Source organism: Diachasmimorpha longicaudata, chromosome 3 (assembly GCF_034640455.1).
Source record: "Diachasmimorpha longicaudata isolate KC_UGA_2023 chromosome 3, iyDiaLong2, whole genome shotgun sequence".
Taxonomy (NCBI): Eukaryota; Metazoa; Arthropoda; class Insecta; order Hymenoptera; family Braconidae; genus Diachasmimorpha; species Diachasmimorpha longicaudata.
The window spans coordinates 12045281-12064010 of NC_087227.1; the positions used below are offsets into that span (position 1 = coordinate 12045281).

Consider the following 18730-nt stretch of genomic DNA (forward strand, 5'->3'; position numbering starts at 1 on the left):
AGGATTCAGGAAACGGTGTGGAATATTCTATTGTACTTGTGTAATAGTTAAACTGCCAGGGTATTTTTTTCTGCTTATTCACGAGAATGATCTCCACTCTCCAATGATGCTCATGTTTAAAATTATTCAGGCGTTTTTATACTCAATTATTCTAGCTACTCGTTGGTAGTACTTATGTTGTGTTGCCAGCCAATGGAGTAAGTGGCACAGAGACAGTTGCTACTATTAAATAATAATTGACTGGAGTGAATGGTTGGCTAGCGTTGAACGGCAGAGAGGGAACGGTGAACCACGCCCAGCGCCATTCAATGATATCCACGGGGGGTAAATAAATTAAAAAAAGGCAGTTTTAAGGTTACGGAAAAATTATAAATTCAATATTGAATAGTAAAGCACTCGTTACTTTTATTATAACGACTCCAAATAAGTGTATTCGAATGAAAAAATTAAAATATAGGGCTCTTTTATTTGATTGGAAAGATGGAAGAAATATGGATTAGTCGGCCGTTGAAAATATCAATTTTCGTGGAAGAAAATCAAAGATGGTTAAATCAGGCAGATCGATTAATTATACCGAGTTGTCGAACTTGATGTGCGTTTGTCTATGGCAAGTGCTAATTCTCTTATTTTTCTTCAAGTTGTCCCAATACATCGATGAATGCTTCTTGAATTTTTTTTTCTCCCACTTGGGCTCCGGGGTTTACGTTGCCTAGAGTCTGAATCGTGCGAGGGTAAGAGAATGTCTAATAAGAAAAAACATTGAGTGGTGGGGAATGCACCTATCTTAAAGTAGCAACGGTCTGAATCTTCCAATGAAATCCCTAGTTACGCGCAGTCGCTGAGGCCATATACATCACTGATGGAGATAAAGTGAGAAAGAGAGTACATTCACCCCTCCAGTGGCCTCCAGCAGCCCTCGCAAGAGCGCTGGAAAGTCGACTCGCGATGAATTGTGAGTGCGAGAGAGGGGGATGTGAACGAGGAGAAAAACCCTCGGAGGGTGCAAGAGGCAGAGACAACTGCACTACATAGCCATGGAAAAAAGGGTAGAATGGGTGGTAAATGCAGGGGGTCGGTGGGAGGGCGGGCGGGTGTATATAGTTGGAGTGTGAAAATCAACGTGGGAGGGAACTCGATAAAGGAGGGTGAGAAACCAAACTCACGTATACTAACTTCCCCACCATTATCGCTGTGCTTTTCGCGTGTGTATCATCGCTGTATAACTGACACAGTTATCCTTATAACGGATATACGAGTATACCAACCTCCCAAAAGGGTGTATATTAGTGTTGGATGTAGAGGGGCAAGGGGGTGGGTTCCTCTCTCTTTTTGCAAATGCATATTCTCACTCGGCTGGAGACAGCGAGGGGGCTTTGGAGGGGTGGAGGATGGTTGTGAGATTGCCGCCATTTTATAGCACCACCGAATCTGCATAACGATCAGAGACTGTCGTGTTTATCAAAGCTTTTCTACGTCATCTGCATAATTTTCTGGCGCGCCTCTTCTCTGCCCCCTCATCACTTTTATCTTTGAGTCTATACCTGTATATGGTGACGGTGAGTTTGTACATAGTTTTCGTGTAAAGTGCCTTTTAAAATTTAACATCTTTCCGAGAAAATTCTGGGGACAGCGAATGAAGGAATTCACAGAGAAATGAAGATGATGGAGGTATTCCCGGTGGGACAATGCTAATGAATGAAAAGGAGGAAAATATTTAGTGACAGATCGCGATGAGGGGATTCTCTGGTGAATTGGGGATGCTATTGGGTGGGGAGTGTCTTATTAGCCTGGCATATGGAGGCTTTGAATTGCTTGGCTATTGAGGGGTCGTGTAGATGGTGATAGGCATCTATTGGTTTGACAAAACTCGACCCTGCACCACTATCGTTTTTAGATACACTTCCAATGAAGTTTTGAGTAACAGGTTCTCCATTAAGGGAGGGAGATATTTCTACTTGATGATTGTTGATAATAATGTTTCTCATTTTGTTAAATGTAGTATTTTTATTGTTTTAAAAAGCTCAATGTGTGAATTATTACAAACGATTTACCATTGCCAATGATATTGCCCACCGTGTGTTTATCGCAAAGCACTGTCTATTTCAGCAATGATAAAATTAGCGCCCATTGGTGAATTTAAATGAAAAATGAGATATCGTGCATGCATCCATATTAATAGCCCAGAGGCCATAAATCTCCTACGTATCGATCATTTCAACTACCGCGATTGCTCATTCGAGTGTAACAATAACGAGCGTCAGCCGTAATAATCGTTAAATTAGAATGTTTACCGGACGAACGGTTGCGTCGGTTGCATCGGTTGCGGCGGACGAGCGGTGCGATGGATTGTTGGGAATCGTTTCACCTGATTCGTGATAATGCGTGGAGGCGAAACGCAGTAATCGGTCTCTAGCTAACAGGAGGACATAGGAGGTGGGCCCAGCGTGTATGATGAACAAGCCTGTAACAGAGGGCGGAGGGGAAGTCCAATGAGCCCGTTGACACTTTGATGCAGGATACCGCATGTCTCGGGGAATTGCTCGCTCAATAATTCACCGCTCACCGTAATGGAACTTGTCCACGGCCAGCGATCTATCATAGCAAATTGCACGTAGCCCTTTTATCGCGTATGAGAAGAGAGAAAAAAAAATAATAGTTTACTGGAGAAGTCCCTATTACATTGCTATTTTCAGTTATATGTATGTTCTTTTGTATTTCCGAGAAATTGATCAGGCCTTGGGAAACAAATTGCTGCATTTTATTTTATTCTCTCTCTATTTCCATCTTCAGCACAATTCAATTAATTCAACTACTATTTAGAGAGATTACTATATAATGGCTGAGTTATCAATCATATCCATATTCTGAAGAATTTACTCTTGTTGAGGTCCATCTTAGAAGGATTGAGTGAAATTCAATGGATGAATAAGTAATTTCTGGAATGTGTGTGAAAAGCGTATTCTCTCAGATGATACAGGAGGCATCCATTTTTATTTATCATTGGAATATAAAGGTATAAGTTGAGTTTGAGTTGAGTACAGCTACGTATAGACGTATATAACTCTCGTCAAAAGCAAAAGCTCAGAGGCAATCATGAGCTTTCGAATGCAAAATAGCAGCTTTTCCAACGGCACTCGCGGGTTTACTTTTACATTTAAATGTAAACTCGGTGAGTGCCGTGGATGGTGAGAGGCGACAACCGAGACGCACGTAACACACAGACAAGTGAGAGGTAAATACAAGCCCAATGTTTGTTTGGAGTTGTACACATCTCGTGATTCTGGATACAGTGGCTGTAGTCATCGCTCCCTCTACTCTACGATCCTAGCGAAAGCAGAGGCGTTGGGATTTAATATTTTACACCTCAAATGTTGGGTATACGCGAGAAATGCAAAATAGCACCCCCTTTTAGTCGGGATTGGATTTAAAACGCGCTAATTTGTCGAGTTCGCTGTGACACCCACTGTATCCTCTTTTTACCCCCCTTCAACGACAACTACAACAGCGTGATCTCGCGTCTGTGTATGTGTTGGTTTGCGATGCTCTCTACGTAAACTGGACATTCACCCAAACTCCCGGTGCTGCAACGCACCGCATATGAATTTAAAATTTACTTTGCATAATGCCGAAACCCATGTCGCAGAGGGTACCGGTCTAATTGTGTGACTCGTTCGAGCCCTCGACCAAGGAGAATGCATAGGGGAAGGTGCGGCAACGTGGCCAGCCGGGGTAAAAGTTTCCAAGTTTAAATATCAAAATGATAAAATTATCGACTTGAAAATAAATCTTCAGGAGATGGCCCTAAACTTCTTATGTCGGAATCATTTGATAAACTTGGCGTATACCTCTTACACTGATCATCAATATTGATAAGCCATTACATTACATAACTTTAAGATTTTTATTATATAATGGATGGAATTGGCCACTGTCACAGGATACAATGCCCCAATCTATTGCTTCCTGTCCAGTCTCTGATTTCCCCCAGATTTCTTCGTTACACGCATTTTCCTCCCCAAAATTATATGTATTGAGCATTGTACCCGACAAGGAAAGAATCCGTGTCACAGTGGTTTATGGTGGCTGCTAACCGTTGTACTCAATGTACTATTAAATGCGTCCATTGTGTGTCGAATACACATTCATCGCTTTCACAAATTTACTTCCGTAAAACGTTGGAATACGTCCATTCCCTCGACTCGGACACAGTTCAAGAAGAAAAAAATCTCCCGGCACGTGTGCCCCCACTAGTGGTGCAACAAACCCCCTTGACTTTTACAAATTCGATAGTAATATCATCCCTCTTATTTATTCCTTCCTCTGGCTAGCTCATCGTTTCTGTTTTATCGCTACATCTACGATAAGAAATTGAGAGGGGGAGGATAAATGTAAAAACGATGTATCGATGAATCGCTATGGAGTACAGCTTCCGCATTCATATGTTAAGATCCTTTTGGCTCTCAGCTTTTTGGCACAGCATCTCGATACAAAAAATCCCCTATTACTGAAAAAAAAAAATAAAAATAAATAAATAATGCTCATCGTCCCCTGTTTATTTCATAAACAGTGTAAAAAGGTTGAAATAAATTGAAATTAAAATCATTGATTGTCGTCTTAATCGACTGAAAAAAAATATAATATAGTATAGAATGATTTTACACGTCAACTCCCTTCCCTCCTTCAGCTATGATTGCTGCTAGTTTCCTGCAATAACCAAACATCCCTTGCTGCCGTTATGTGTATCTAATGTTAAATTCCGGGTGCAGTGGAAATACTGAACAATAGTCAGGGACAATAGTGAGGGACTCCAGCTCGGCATTTACGAATTAGGCTCGGCTACTCGTTTACTGCGAATTCCGGATATGATGTGTATATATTTTTCGGAACTGAATCGAGTAAAATTTATCCCACCCATCGTCTAGTCGACGCCAATGCGGAGATGCGAAGTATTAGCATTGGTTAGTTTTATGGACCGTTCAATTCCGCCTGCGAGAATATCGCACGATCAATAAAAGGCGAACGTTTGCCTCCTATTTCTTTTTTTATTCCTCTATTTTTTTTTCCCCCTTTCCGTTCATCTGCGGTGGACTTTTGGCTTTTCCGCGCATCCAGTTAAGTACTTTGTTGTGTCCCCGGGAGTTGGGTTCCAGAGATTAATTGCCTTATCGTCGCGTGGCTTTTCCATTCACACTAGACTTTTCAACTTGACGCGGGCACATACGTCAAGTGTGTGGATATAGCCAAACCGACAGGAGTCAGAGAATTCTATATTTTGTAACAAGTGGAAAAATATAGTCTTTGATTGGTCGGCGGGGTTGGGAGGAGGGTGATCGGGAACCCAGTCCTGTATGTGGAAAAGTCAGGGACTTTGCTTTGTCCTTCGTGTGCTTAATAAGTCACTTTTCCGTTCAGAGTGATGAAATTTTTTTTTCTTCAATAGTACCCTGGAGAAGAGATCGAATAACAACTGGAGTTTTTCTGCAATGTGATTTACTCTTAGTGTATCGCTTCCCCAGAGGGGACGTTTCTTTGGGGGTGGCGGGCGGTGGTGAGCAAAGAACTGAGAAGAAAACCAAGCCAAGGTAGTTTTATTTTACAATCCATCGGGTTGAAGTCGTCACGGGAGGGTGAATGTCCCGGGGATGGGGATGGGGATGGGGATGGAGTGAAATTTTCCTTGCATCCCACTTTTTGGTTGTGGGTTGAGAAAAAGGCTGAGAGAGGCTTGCTTGTCAACTAGTGTTTTAAAAGTTTGTGGGTAGACTACAAATTGGCTTGCTCACTTCGTTTTTAAAATAGGGTGGCCACTCAACCTGGAAACTGTAAGAAGCTGGGGATGTCTTTAATCACAAATTATTTCGGGAACAATGGAAAATTTATATTACCATACATGTGGTTATTAAATGTGAAATTTAAATACATTAATCTAAGCTGACATTATTTTTTTTTTAGAAAAATATAAACAGTTAGTTGCTACCCTCCCGAGAGACATTATATTTTATATTTTAAAGTGATAAAATGATTTTTCATGTCATTTGGAATAAGGTTCTGGCTTCTTCGTTATCAGTAGATTTTATTTTTAAAGAGTATTAACACGGGGTTGTTGCAATAAATCATTATTGAAACGATTTGTCATTCTCGATTCACCAACGACTTTATAATCTGTTTTTAGTATATTACAAAAACCCGACGTGATTAGATAAGCATATGTGTGAAATTGACATATGCTAACTTTTGTTTGAGTTTTGATGATGGTTATACTATTTATAGAAATATCCAAGGATAAATTTTTCCACATCCAAGTGCAAACAATTTATTAATACTGAATACATTCGTAATTTGGTATAATGTATGCAGGAGTCGGGTAAAGAATGGAGCTTATTACAAGTGTAATGTAAGTCATATGGTCGGAGGGAGTACTTTTTCCTGTTTCATTTGTTTGAAACAGAAGAATAATAACTGCTTGAAATTATTTAAAAATAGTTGTGTGAAAAATGTATGCGTTTAAGTATATTTTCACGTAATACATTTTCATTTTTCATTGTTGTTTAATGTGCTCCATGGTCGGTCGAGTCTGTGCATTTGATACAGACTATTAGTCGTGCGTCCGCCTTGATTTATCGACGCTTCAACATTCAATTTTTATATTGAAACGAGAGGAACCCCCGGCTTTTCACAAGAATTCAGGGTATTTGTCTATTAGAGGGAGTTTAGGACTAAACATTCAAGATATTTCATTTGTCATCATATTGTATTTGGTTTACAATGCACGTATATTACATCAGTCATTGAAAAATTATCCTTTGATGAGGGAACGGGGATTAAATAAAATACGTTTGGTCCATGCACTGTGATACACTCAAAAGGATAATTATAAAATAATCATAGTAGAGAGCAGAAGACGTCACGAGCCTTGGAAATTCAGAACAATACTCTAATCAGATGAATACATTAAATGAGAGAGGGAGTTATTGTTCTACGTCAATATGTGCTGATGTGTGCGCTTCACACTCGTGAGCATTAAGATGCCCCGTATACGAGGGAGACTTGGGTACATTTGAGTCTATTTCCGGGTTATTATCGGATGCTTGGTAATAAACAACGTGAGAAGCAGGCCGCACATGAAAAGTCCAATCTTCACGGGCCGCATATACAGTTACCCAAAAATATATTGTAATAACTGAAAATTTATTCAACATTGTTAGTCTTTATTTCTTGACGTGCTTATGGCAACTTTCAGGAAATGTACTCACGTAAATAAATACTGGAGGCTAGTACGTTCCAATTGAATGGCTCAGGATTGCTACCAGGTAAAGGCTTGGGGGCATAGAGAATGTGAAAAGTCAATGCCACTGTCTGATCAAGAACGCTAATTAGTTGTAGGTGGAGCCAGGGGATAGTACACTTTGGATGTCTCTAGAAAATGAATTCCCTGTAGTAAACTTCTTTGCAGAATATGGTAATTTCCAATAGAAATTTTTCGTACTTTTAAATTTCGGTTTTTAATGCCCCCCCCCTAATATAAAATATGATTGAATTCAATAATTTAATGAAACATTATGCCAAAGTATATTACTAAATTATTTCCAGAAAGAGCTACATTCTGTGCAGTACAATCTTAAATTTCCACTTGTTTTTATTCAAACGGATGCTGTGAATAATAAATATACTTACGTATACTGTTCCAAATGCAAGAAATGAACTGCAAATGAGGGATAGCACTGAATATCCTAGGAAGAGAAGGAGAATGATCCCGGCTGTAACGAAAAGAGAATCAAGTTTTGATTTATTCTACGTTGTTGTGATGAATACAGAATGAATCACTGTTTTCATCACATGTCCTTTTACTTTATATGACACAGTTGTCGTCGATTACGTACCTTGGTTTGCTATTTGAGTAATCATGACGATCTCCGTCCAATGAAGGCCTACCATGGCCCACATTTTAATTGCCTCAAAGAATTCTTCTTCACTTCTCGAAAAATAATCACTCACCAAGACATTTATCATGAGGATCGTTGTTGCCTGGAGGAATCATTGAAACTTGAAATTAAACTGATCGCTTGAAATTTTCCGTTATACATAGGCCGCTAGAATTTTCTCTAGTCAATTATTTCCTGATCATGCTCGATTTTTCAATATGTAACATACCAGTCCCACCATGGCTATGATCCTCGCTGCTATGGTACTACTGATGCAGCACCACTTCATTATTTTACTTTGCCTTTTTGCCGGATAAAAATATCTTGATTCGTTCAATTGCGGATCAGTCGACGTTCCTAAACGTTCACCAATTCGTAATATCCTATTCGAGACGGTTGACTTGAGGATACTGAGTGATAATGGTTCTAGCAACAAGTGTAAATACCTGGGCCACGCACAAGTGTTGTCATGACAACGGGCGGTTTTTTTTTTTGCATTCTTTTCCTCGTCTCTTTTATTTTATTTTATGTTGTATTGAATTCTTTTCATTTTTCATTTTCTATTCAAAATTTTTGCTATACCAAACTTTGTTACCATTCGCGAATTTGAGTGTTTAATTGTTTTGCAATTAATTGAATTTTTCAGATTTCCTTTCGAATGAAAGATTTGTAATCGTTACAAATGAATGGGCTATCTAAATATGAGGGATTCCCTAAATCGGAAGGGTACTACACTTTGATTATTGTATTTTACTTTGACAGTATGTTGTCATAACATCGATTGAATTGTCGCGGAATATAGATAAATTATTCGTTAGTTAGTGACGTTAAACATTGAAAATGTGAGTATATCATTAGTAAATAGGCCAGGCTACTTAAACTGATAATAAATTTCGACAATTCGTGATTTGTCAGTGTGAACGTGAATGCGCATGCGCCGCCATCCCGCCTAACGCCTGATTACGTGCTACGGCGCACACTGTGTTCCACGCTCACGTGTTTTTTCGTGTTTTTGTGGTTACTAGCCCTCGGATAAGCATTATTTTCGTGATATGTGGTCCTTTTATACTAGATAAATTATTATCAGAGTGTGGTACAGTGCAAATGATAGTGCAAAATATGGATATCTGCCTGAATGTGTCGAGTGGGACGTCTGATGCTGTATCTTCAAAAGTGAGTTTTAGGTTAAACATGGTATTCAATATCCACTTGGATTATTTTCATTTTAAACATCAATTGACTTTGTGTATCGATCCTAGGGCTCCAGTAAGAAAAGTCATTTTTTCAAGCCTCATATTAAACGACTCAATAAAAAGAAATTGACGGATAAAAATTCCTATTCAAAGAGCACAGTTGATGACAATCAATCGAAAAATGTAAATTCACAAAAAAGAGTGAAACAAAAGTCATTAGCACTAATTGTTGCGCAAAATCGGAGTCGATTGAGTCAATCGGCTAGTTCACATGTTGTCAAACAAGTTGACAAGGTTAGAAACCAAGAAAGTCATGTGGAAAATATAACTAAACCGTCGCAATCAACAATACCAACAATTAAATTTTCCAAGCCATCGGAGACTGGTTTGAAAACAATTTTAGCTAAACCTAAACGAGGGAACCATTCGGATAGAACATTAGCTGATATTTTTTCAAAGCCAAATGACGATCAGACCAGGAAGAAAGGGGAGGATAATGCCACTGAATTGCTGACTGATATTATTAACAAGAAGGACAGCAGTCTCGATGACACTCAATTACCTTTGTATAAATCAGAAGAAAAAAATGTCTTCCAGCGAAAGGGTAACAAAAGACAGAATGAGTTTAGTAAAGAGAAAAATATACCAGAGGACAAGGGAGAGAGGAAATTCAATAATTTTGGAAAAGTGTCTTCGCTGTTTGGCAATAATCCAGATGTACCTACCATCGGACAGAGGTTGGTTAAACCTGTTCAGGAGACTGTCTTTAGTAAAACCAAATTCAATGATCTCGAGGTTCATCCATTCATGGTCGCGAACTTGAAGCAAAATATGAATATTAGCAACATGACGACAGTCCAGCAAAAAGCTATTCCCCAGATATTGTCAGGACGTGATATTTTAGTCAGATCACAAACAGGTTCTGGTAAAACTCTGGCTTATGCCCTTCCAATTGTTGAGTCGTTACATAAAATTAGACCGAAGCTGATGAGAAACAGTGGAATAAAGGCGTTAGTCGTGGTACCTACTCGGGAATTGGCACTGCAGACTTATGAGTGTTTTTTGAAGCTCATTAAGGTAATTTTATCCCGTTATTCGGTTTCCATGTTTTATTGTACCTCTATCCTCTAAAACCATTTTTATTCCATAGTGAAGTGGTAAACCATGATAATGAGTCGATTTATCACTCTCTCCAATTTTTTAACAATATTTCTAAATCTAGAAGGAAAAAATATATTAAACTATGATATCTAATGCGAGAGCAATTTTCCAATGGGTTTTTTCCTTCAAACAAGAAAACAATATTTTCAGCCTTTTACATGGATCGTACCAGGCTACTTGGTCGGCGGAGAAAAACGAAAAGCTGAGAAGGCTAGATTGAGACGTGGTTGCACAATATTAGTTGCAACGCCTGGCAGATTATTAGATCATATCAAGCACACGGAAGCCTTGAAACTCACCAATGTCAAGTATTTCATTTTGGATGAGGCTGATCGAATGCTTGATATGGGATATGAGAAAGATATATCTGGGTAAGCATATCAAATTGTTCAAATTGAGATTGTAATTCCATTCTGCAAATGATATGGGAACAAAGTTATTTTTTTTTCATCTATCAATATAAAAATTTTAGTATCGTTTCTGCGTTAAAAGTAACGCAACCCGATAGTCAATCTTCCGATTATGATCCTATGAGCATGTTACGACAAAACCGAAAAATCATTTTCAATGACGAGGATAACGATGAAGAGAAGGCCCGAAAAGAGGACGAAAATGTTACAAATGAAAATGCGATGGAGATTGAAGAGCCGAGGAGAGAATATCATTCTGGTACAGATAGTGAAGAGGAAACCGAACACTTTTCCTCAGTGAAAAAAAAAATTGTAGAAGTAGTGAATAAAACGGATATATCCAGAGAAAATCCTAGTAAGGAAGGCTCCTCGTCTGGAAGACAAACGATTTTACTGTCGGCAACATTAACAAATGCATTGGAAAAACTAGCTGGTCTTACTATGACTGATCCTGTCTTCATCGACGCAGCTGAAGAGAACTTGCGTAAAGTCGGTGGCAGTTTAACCGACATAAATGAGGATCTTGTGGTGCCTCAGAGCGTTACACAAAGTTATGTTGTCACTCCACCAAAATTACGAATGATAACACTTTGTGCATACATCGCGGGAAGATGTCAGGTATGAATGATAGCAATATTATAATTGGAATAATTGAAAATAAATTCAAAATTATTTCAATGTATTGTCATTGATTGCAGACACCAGGGCAGCACAAAATTCTAGTCTTTATGGCAACTCAAGACATGATTGATTTTTATGCTGAAATATTTCCTCTGGTATTACGAAAATCAACAGATGATGAGGATGATGATTCCGAGGCTCTAGTTGATGTTGAATTTTTCAAACTGCATGGGAGCATGTCACAAAAAGAGCGGACTGAGATATTTAAGACTTTCAGACAGGCTCGCAGTGGTGTGTTACTCTGTACAGTAAGTATTTTCCATCATTGATTCACGTCAAATATTTCATTTCGCTTTGCAACAATTACACAATGCCTAGGAATTTAACACAGTCTATTAAGACAAAATTCGTTTCCCCGTTATTAATAACTCGAATACGCGCTTCACTCGGATTATTAGTGAGACATATTATCCTGCTATATAGTTTCCCCCTCAGATTTGATCTATGGAGCGAGTGAGATGTTTTGAATGGCTATTCGTTACCGATCCGTGGAGCTGCGGTCCTGCCGTTAAAGAAACCTTTCCTTTAATCGCACCCATCAATTGACGTCGGTTGTTGTCGGCACGGAAATTCAGTGGCAGATTCTCCTCTTTAGTTTTTAATCGTAATCAGAATTGTCCAATAGTTGACTCTTCAGTATTTTGAAAAATTAAAAACAGTTTCGGACATTGAACTGAAATCGAGCAGCGCGAGTTAGTTCTTTCCTATTAAAAAAAAAATTTATTACCAAAAAAATAGAACAATTTCACTGTATTCATACAGAAGTAAAAGCAAGAAGGAAAAAAAAATTATTGCCCGGTGCCTGCAATAGTCTGCTATTTGCTGAATTAAATCATTTGGAGGTGTAGAATATATGATGCTGAAGAATAGTAGAGTGCTCATTGATGTATAATCGTTTCGTGAAAGAATTTACTCATTCACCAGTGGGTTCTCGCCCCCTACTGTTGCCCTGTTGATTTCTTGGGCCATCAAGTTTAAAAGAGTTGAGTATAATATCGTGACGCTAAATCACGGCTAGCCAAACATAGAGTGCAGTTGAAGGACGATGCTTCAGTATCAAACGTTCACTGTTGGGGTCCCCAGCGGGCATCACATTGGCCCCCACTGGGTCTATCGTCATCACAAAACGAGCAATCGAATACATTTTTAAAGATATTTGTATACAAATGTGTTACCGCTATGCGGGAATTTTTCATGAAAATCATTGTGAAACAATTTTTTCCCAACGAATTTGAGACAATAAGATACGTTTTAAATTATCAGGACGTTGCTGCACGCGGTTTGGATATGCCAAAAGTCGATACAGTGGTCCAATACACTGGCCCACTGTCAGCTAGAGACTATGTCCACAGAATTGGTAGAACAGCGCGTGCTGGTACCTCAGGAACAGCAGTGATATTCCTGACACCACCAGAAATTGAATTTGTGAGGGCTCTGGAGTCTCGGAGGATACGAATCAAGCAGGAGGACATGAAGGACGTACTGGAAAAATTATTGGGCCCTTTCTCGAGACATTTATCGGTGGAAGCCATTGCCACTGATCTACAGAATAAGTTTGAAAATCTAGTGATAGAGGATAAAAAGGTTCACAGTATGGCGTGCAAAGGTGAGTTGATCGATTATGGTTACCAGTTTGTTCAAGCAACATTTATCGACCGCATTCATTAATTTTCGGATTAGATTAGAGTTAATCAAGTAGCGATAAGAGGCCCTGATTTCGTTTGACCATAATAAAAATACGGTAATTTTCGAGGGTAGAGGGAAACCAAGTGTACATTTTTCTTGTTCGGATCCCCTGTATATTAAGTCATTCCCCATACTCGCTGGGTTATCTACTGGGGTGGCGGCAATAGAGAGGAAGTTCTCTTTCAGCTCTTGGAACGATATTTACATAGTGTATGAGCGAGGAGGGATGATCTTATTTGTCAAGCCATGGTTACTCTATTAGGGATGTTATGGGGAGGAATTTATTTGCTGTAATAATAAATCCATTATGGAATGACGCAAATTCGTTGGTTGGGGTGTGATATGGTGGTTATCACCCAACTGAAAATTTAACATAAATAAAAGTAAGAATGATTATTTATTTTATCATTACTAGACGAACTGATTGTGAATACTACTACATACTACTACTTTATGAAGAATCAAGAACAATTTCCCACTTGTTTTCCGTTACATATGAATTTAAGAATGAAAGGAGAATTTCACAGCTGTCCCTCAGTGGTTAGTCAGCCCCTCCCTGAGTGGCGGTACATGGCTAACCACTTGACCGTTCTTTGCTTCACTCGTGTGCCAAGTCATTGATGGATTAATTGATGTCGACCCTGTCCAGAATCAAAGTTGAATAGAGAAGAGAAATTACAATTTTTTTTTGTCCTTCACTTTAACCCTCATTTATTCTTCCAGAATTCAGTGAATAAGTAAATAATGCCGAAAATTTATGAAACTAATTTGTTGTATTAGTACCCCAATAGAGTAGCAGTACAGGGAATCACCCCTAATATAGGCTACTACTTCATAGAACACTTGCGGTTAATGTGTGGAGGCTGGAAGGGGGGCCGACTCCTGTCTCGTTTACGCTTCAATTTACTAAGGGATTCATCCATTCAATCTTGTGTAATACTACTCACTAACTATTCCATACTGATAGTGACATAACACTTTTAATATCCATAAAAGTCAATAGGGTTTTTGTTTTTGCTAATTTTCAAATGGTTAAGTTTTCAAGAGATTGTATCTTCAGTTTAATTGTGATAAATCCTTTAAAATGCTCGTCCCAATAACATATCGAATTTCAAGGACTGTAAGTGATGATGAGTTAGATAGAATCTGGTATGCCTAGCACGAGCGTCTTTTACCGAGGGTTATGGGTGGTGGGACCTGCGGGGGCTCTCGACAACAATCCAAGCACTGAATGTGGCTTCCGCCGAAACCACTTACGCTTTGTGGCTAGAGTGTCTTAACAATACAATACAGGATACAAATACAATAAGACGCAGTTACATCACTTAGGAACAATGCTTAACCACCCCCACATCACTCTCACCCGAGTCTCTCGTCACCGCCTTTTCAAAATTTATGTGTTAAATGGAGAAAAACATTTCTTCCTTTCTTTCGTTTCTCATTGTTTTTCTTTTAACTATAAGACTTTATTTTATTTACTCGATCCCTGGCAGTATACATTATTTTTATTTTGAGAGTGTTGTGAAAAAATGTTTTTTCCAGTTAAGTAATAAATCGTAATAATATTTTATTTTTATGGCTCTTTGTTGCAGCGTATGTCTCGTGGATGCGTTTTTACTCGAGTTATCCCCGCGAAATGAGGGAAATATTCAATCGTAAAGATCTTCATCTCGGTCATTATGCAAAGAGTTTTGCCCTCCGAGATCCACCAAAAAGAATCGGTGGTATTGGCAAAACCCTGCTTGAGAACAATCCCTCAAAGGCTACTCACAATAACAGACTGTCCAATGAACGGTGAGTGATACTAAATACCACTAAACACATGTAAAGGATGGATGGTCAGGCGGATTTACTGGTATTAATGGAGGATTTACGGGTGGCTTGTCGCCACAAATGGGCACTAGTGATGTCAAAATCCATTGCTCTCGTCGCGGTAGTTATTCGTCACTCTGTGACGACGATGATGACGAGAATTCCACCAAGCGAGTATGATGTGTGTCGTGTGGAGGCATACGCACGGTGTCTCCATGTTACGCATTGCATTTCACGTTTAAACTGGAATATGGTACATGTATGGGCATCTACCACCTGTCCAATTCCTACCGCAATTCTGCGCTGGTTTCACTGGCATTGTTCATAATTATACAATACGGCTATTAAACAGACTGATGCGACCACCATTTCCGGTTTATGAACAATTCGAATATTTACGGAAGTCGATGATGAGAACAAGGGACACTCGAGATTCATTAAATGGTTATAGCAGGGGGGGGGGGTGACTTAGAATACCATGTTAGTAGTTTTTTTTTCTTTTTGTTGGATAATCATAAATCTGTTAACAATTATTCTTGAGCTCCAGGTACTGAAATTTCAAAGTACGATCTAAGGATTCCGGTATAGGGGGGTATTACGAAACGAATAAAAAAATAAAAAGGGAAATGTGGATGGGAAGGAGATAGAATTCGGCACGGCCATTGGAGTCACGCTCTGCTCCCCGCTATAATCTCACTTTAAAGCGAGTCATTTTTTGTCAATTTTTCATTATAATGGCTGTCTACACCGACACACAGCAGTCGTATAACGAGTGGACCACATGTCGTTTACGTCGAATTACCGAAAATATCTATAATATGCCCTGTTTTTTTTTTCTTTTTTAGTCCTGAAAAGGCGAAGAAGCAACAGTCAGGACAGCCGAGTGGTCATAAACCCGGTATGCTGAAGAGATCCAGAATACTCAATGTTTCTGAGTATGGAGACGGTTTAGAACCTATTAAAAAAATTAAAAAAGTGAAGAAGTAAAGGAGTAACATTCAAGTGAATCATTGTTTTTAAATATCTCATTTTATACAGCCGTGTGTGAATGAGAAATGGGAGAGAAGGCATTGAATAAAGATGATGTATGATGCAGACTCCGTTGACTGGAATATCGCTGATTTGATTTGGTGCGGCATTTCCTGAAGAGGTGATACAGTTACCCGGAAAAATATATAATTCAACCAAGACTTTGATTAATATTGCACTATCATTTGAATAATTTTTTTCTTCCATTTTCCCCAGCATTCGAAATAGCTACTCGTGTGTGAGAACAGCGTCGCGCCCATAGTCGTTGGTCGTCTTTCTGCGAGAGTGTGGTGTTGGGGGATGAGTGAGTTGAGAAATTTCATTGGATTTTATTACAGAATCCGTTACATGCATGATTAGATGGTTGATCTATGCTTTGTATCGATCATTGCCACGGTCTCTGCCAGTTTTCAGTAATTTTCGAATGAATATTCTGGATATTCTTTCAGCAAAGTAAGGCAAGTAGTGGCAATGACCCGATCGTAGACGGTAGTAGAGATTTAGTAGAAATTCAGGAAAAATACAGCGACGATAATGATATAAGGCGGATTTGAAAATGCGTGAACACGGCGGCGCACCGAATTACCATTTTACGATAGGCCTCGAAAGGTTTTATTGGGCTATCGTGCCGCGAAGCCATAGACTCAAGCGCCGGTTCATATATCCCCGCAGTTGTTATTATTTTTTACGTATACCGCTATGAATATTGTACCTCGGGAGGATGGGTTAGAAGCACCTTTCAGCGTTTCATATCCAATGATAATGCGATTCTCATCATCAGTTACTTAACGCGCTGGTTTAATGAAGACATAGTGCAGTTCCCCTGACTCAATATCACAGATTAAATTTTTCTCACTCTGCTCTTTTCTTGGAATAATTTCCCTAACGTTCACATGTCATTATGCGAGTCCTCGTTGTCGCTAATGTTTTCCTCGCGCGTATTCCGGGCTAGAAAAAAAGCAACAATCTTCTACCGGAATAACGATAATGCTTGAAATATCGCAGATTACTTAACTGCGCATTATAATTGACACGCTCCGTGCGTAAACTTTCCCAGGTGAAAAGTGAGAGCTCATGTATGTTTATAATCAAGGATCTCACCTTATCCTATATGTATGTGATTATAATAGTGCCATTTCCTTGAAGTAACAGGTAGTACACAGCGAGTATGTGACAATGAGTCTTTTTTCATACTTTCTCCACCATCAATGAAATGATGGTTTGCTTCTCAATGAGTCGATATAATATATTTTTTTCCTTTCAATATTCAATAGTCAAAGTTCTTTTAAACTTTTTTCATCATTCTCTTCCATGATTTCGAAATAAATAATGGTAGAAAATTTCATGCGGAGAGAAATATTGAGTGAAAATTACGGAGCTCAAGTTCGCTTGCTGATTATGGAAGTGATGAGTGAAATACCAATGGCGAGATCGTAATTTTTCAATTCCATTGAAGCACCACCGCGGTCACTTTGGCTTGAGTGCTAAATCTCGGCGAATTGCAAAGCTCCACGAATATATGTACCAGAACAATTAACCAAGTGCAATTAAGACATCTAAATTAATTCGTTATGAAGTACCGGCGGATTGCGATCTGAATGGTCGACTCGTAATTGCTTGAGTTCTCACAAAGTCCAACGTTACATTACATTGCCCGTCTCTCACTAACTCGCATTTGCGTTAAAACCCCCGTGTGCACACGTTAATAATCACACTTACTCTCCACATACATACACATTCTCACGTGTGGTGCAAAAGTCCATGCGTTCTTACGCTCGGTAATAGCAACAATTACTTTATTTTACCCATCTTCCCGGTTCTCAAAGCGAGCACCTCACCAATTTCATTTCCTCGGGCATTAATCAACACTCCGATCTCCGGTTTGTTTTGAGAAATTCTCACTTTCTTTTTCTTACCGCTGATGGGTATAAGTAGTCAGGGGAGGAAGACCAGTTGAGTTTGCGTTTAATGGATAATAGGTGAACATGTGGGTATTTGATGAGTGTATGAGTTGATGATGGCGGCACTTTCCACCGAGAAGCTGTTGGACATATGAATGAAGAGAAAAAATAATCACTTGTTCATACCTTTTAGCTCAATTTATGGTTTTTTACGTGATCATTACATCCGGTTGTTTTTCAGCATTTCTAAAATAAATCATGGTAAAATTGATTCAGAATTTTCCAAAGGGTCTGTAGTGGTGAAATGTTTTCGATCTTTGCTTAAATTCAAATGTCGGTTTTTTATGTTACACTCACGGCTTTTCTCAAGTACATATTTGAGTTCTCTCACAAGATGAATTTCATTTTGATTTTCCCATCGCCCACATTTCAAATTCTAATTCACTCGCTCCGCAGCAGGAAAAAAATCACCGATGCGTCAATAATATTGGTTATGACTTTACGAGGAAGGCTGCGGGATCAATCTTGTATTTAACGAATCAGCAATGTGATTTCTGGCTGGTACGTGAGGCAGAGGGTAAAAAAATATATGTACATATTTACATATCTATATAGAGAAGAGAGAGAGAGAGTGAACGAATGAAGAGTGAAGTGGCTGTGAGGAGAGATGGGGGAGGGGTCTCGAAAATTATTCCGATATGAAACTCATCCCGGCGTGTTGGCGTCAAAGGAGCCAATTTAAAAAGCCCCTCCAAGATTATCAGCTTCTCCCTCTCCTCCTCCTCCTTCTTCCCCTTTTTTCCTTCGCCTCTTTTCCCCGTTATGTTCGGTTGTCGGTTCTCGTCGTGCATTACGTTGGGGGAATCTTTGGGAGAGGGAAAAAAACATCAAATTGGTAAACTTCCAGGTAATTTATCCGAGCCACTGCTTTTCTT

The 18730-nt window shown here is 39.1% G+C and overlaps 2 protein-coding genes across 2 annotated transcripts; one reads left to right on the forward strand and one right to left on the reverse strand.

The window, feature by feature from the left end:
• Positions 1–6732: 6732 nt before the first annotated feature.
• LOC135160222 (uncharacterized) lies at positions 6733–8509 on the reverse strand. The gene is made up of 5 exons (XM_064116547.1): positions 8152–8509; positions 7881–8025; positions 7675–7757; positions 7254–7416; positions 6733–7180 (listed from the first exon to the last, which is right to left on the reverse strand). The coding sequence occupies exons 1-5, from the start codon at positions 8209–8211 to the stop codon at positions 6969–6971; spliced, it is 663 nt and encodes a 220-aa protein (XP_063972617.1). The 5' UTR covers positions 8212–8509; the 3' UTR covers positions 6733–6968.
• Positions 8510–8876: 367 nt separating this feature from the next.
• On the forward strand, positions 8877–15962 carry LOC135160188 (probable ATP-dependent RNA helicase DDX31). The gene is made up of 8 exons (XM_064116471.1): positions 8877–9095; positions 9182–10192; positions 10427–10647; positions 10749–11304; positions 11385–11615; positions 12631–12973; positions 14646–14847; positions 15711–15962. Exons 1-8 carry the CDS (start codon positions 9027–9029, stop codon positions 15850–15852), a joined length of 2775 nt encoding a protein of 924 aa, XP_063972541.1. The 5' UTR covers positions 8877–9026; the 3' UTR covers positions 15853–15962.
• The last annotated feature ends 2768 nt before the right edge of the window (positions 15963–18730 follow it).

Coding starts and splice junctions, on each gene's coding strand:
- LOC135160222 (XM_064116547.1), bottom strand. CDS start 8,211: ATGAAGTGGTGCTGCATCAGTAGTACCATAGCAGCGAGGATCATAGCC. Junction 7,758..7,880: donor TACTCAAATAGCAAACCAAG/GTACGTAATCGA, acceptor TTTTCGTTACAG/CCGGGATCATTCTCCTTCTC. Junction 7,417..7,674: donor TTGCATTTGGAACAGTATAC/GTAAGTATATTT, acceptor TTCATTTTCTAG/AGACATCCAAAGTGTACTAT.
- LOC135160188 (XM_064116471.1), top strand. CDS start 9,027: ATGATAGTGCAAAATATGGATATCTGCCTGAATGTGTCGAGTGGGACG. Junction 9,096..9,181: donor CTGATGCTGTATCTTCAAAA/GTGAGTTTTAGG, acceptor TATCGATCCTAG/GGCTCCAGTAAGAAAAGTCA. Junction 11,616..12,630: donor GTGGTGTGTTACTCTGTACA/GTAAGTATTTTC, acceptor TTAAATTATCAG/GACGTTGCTGCACGCGGTTT.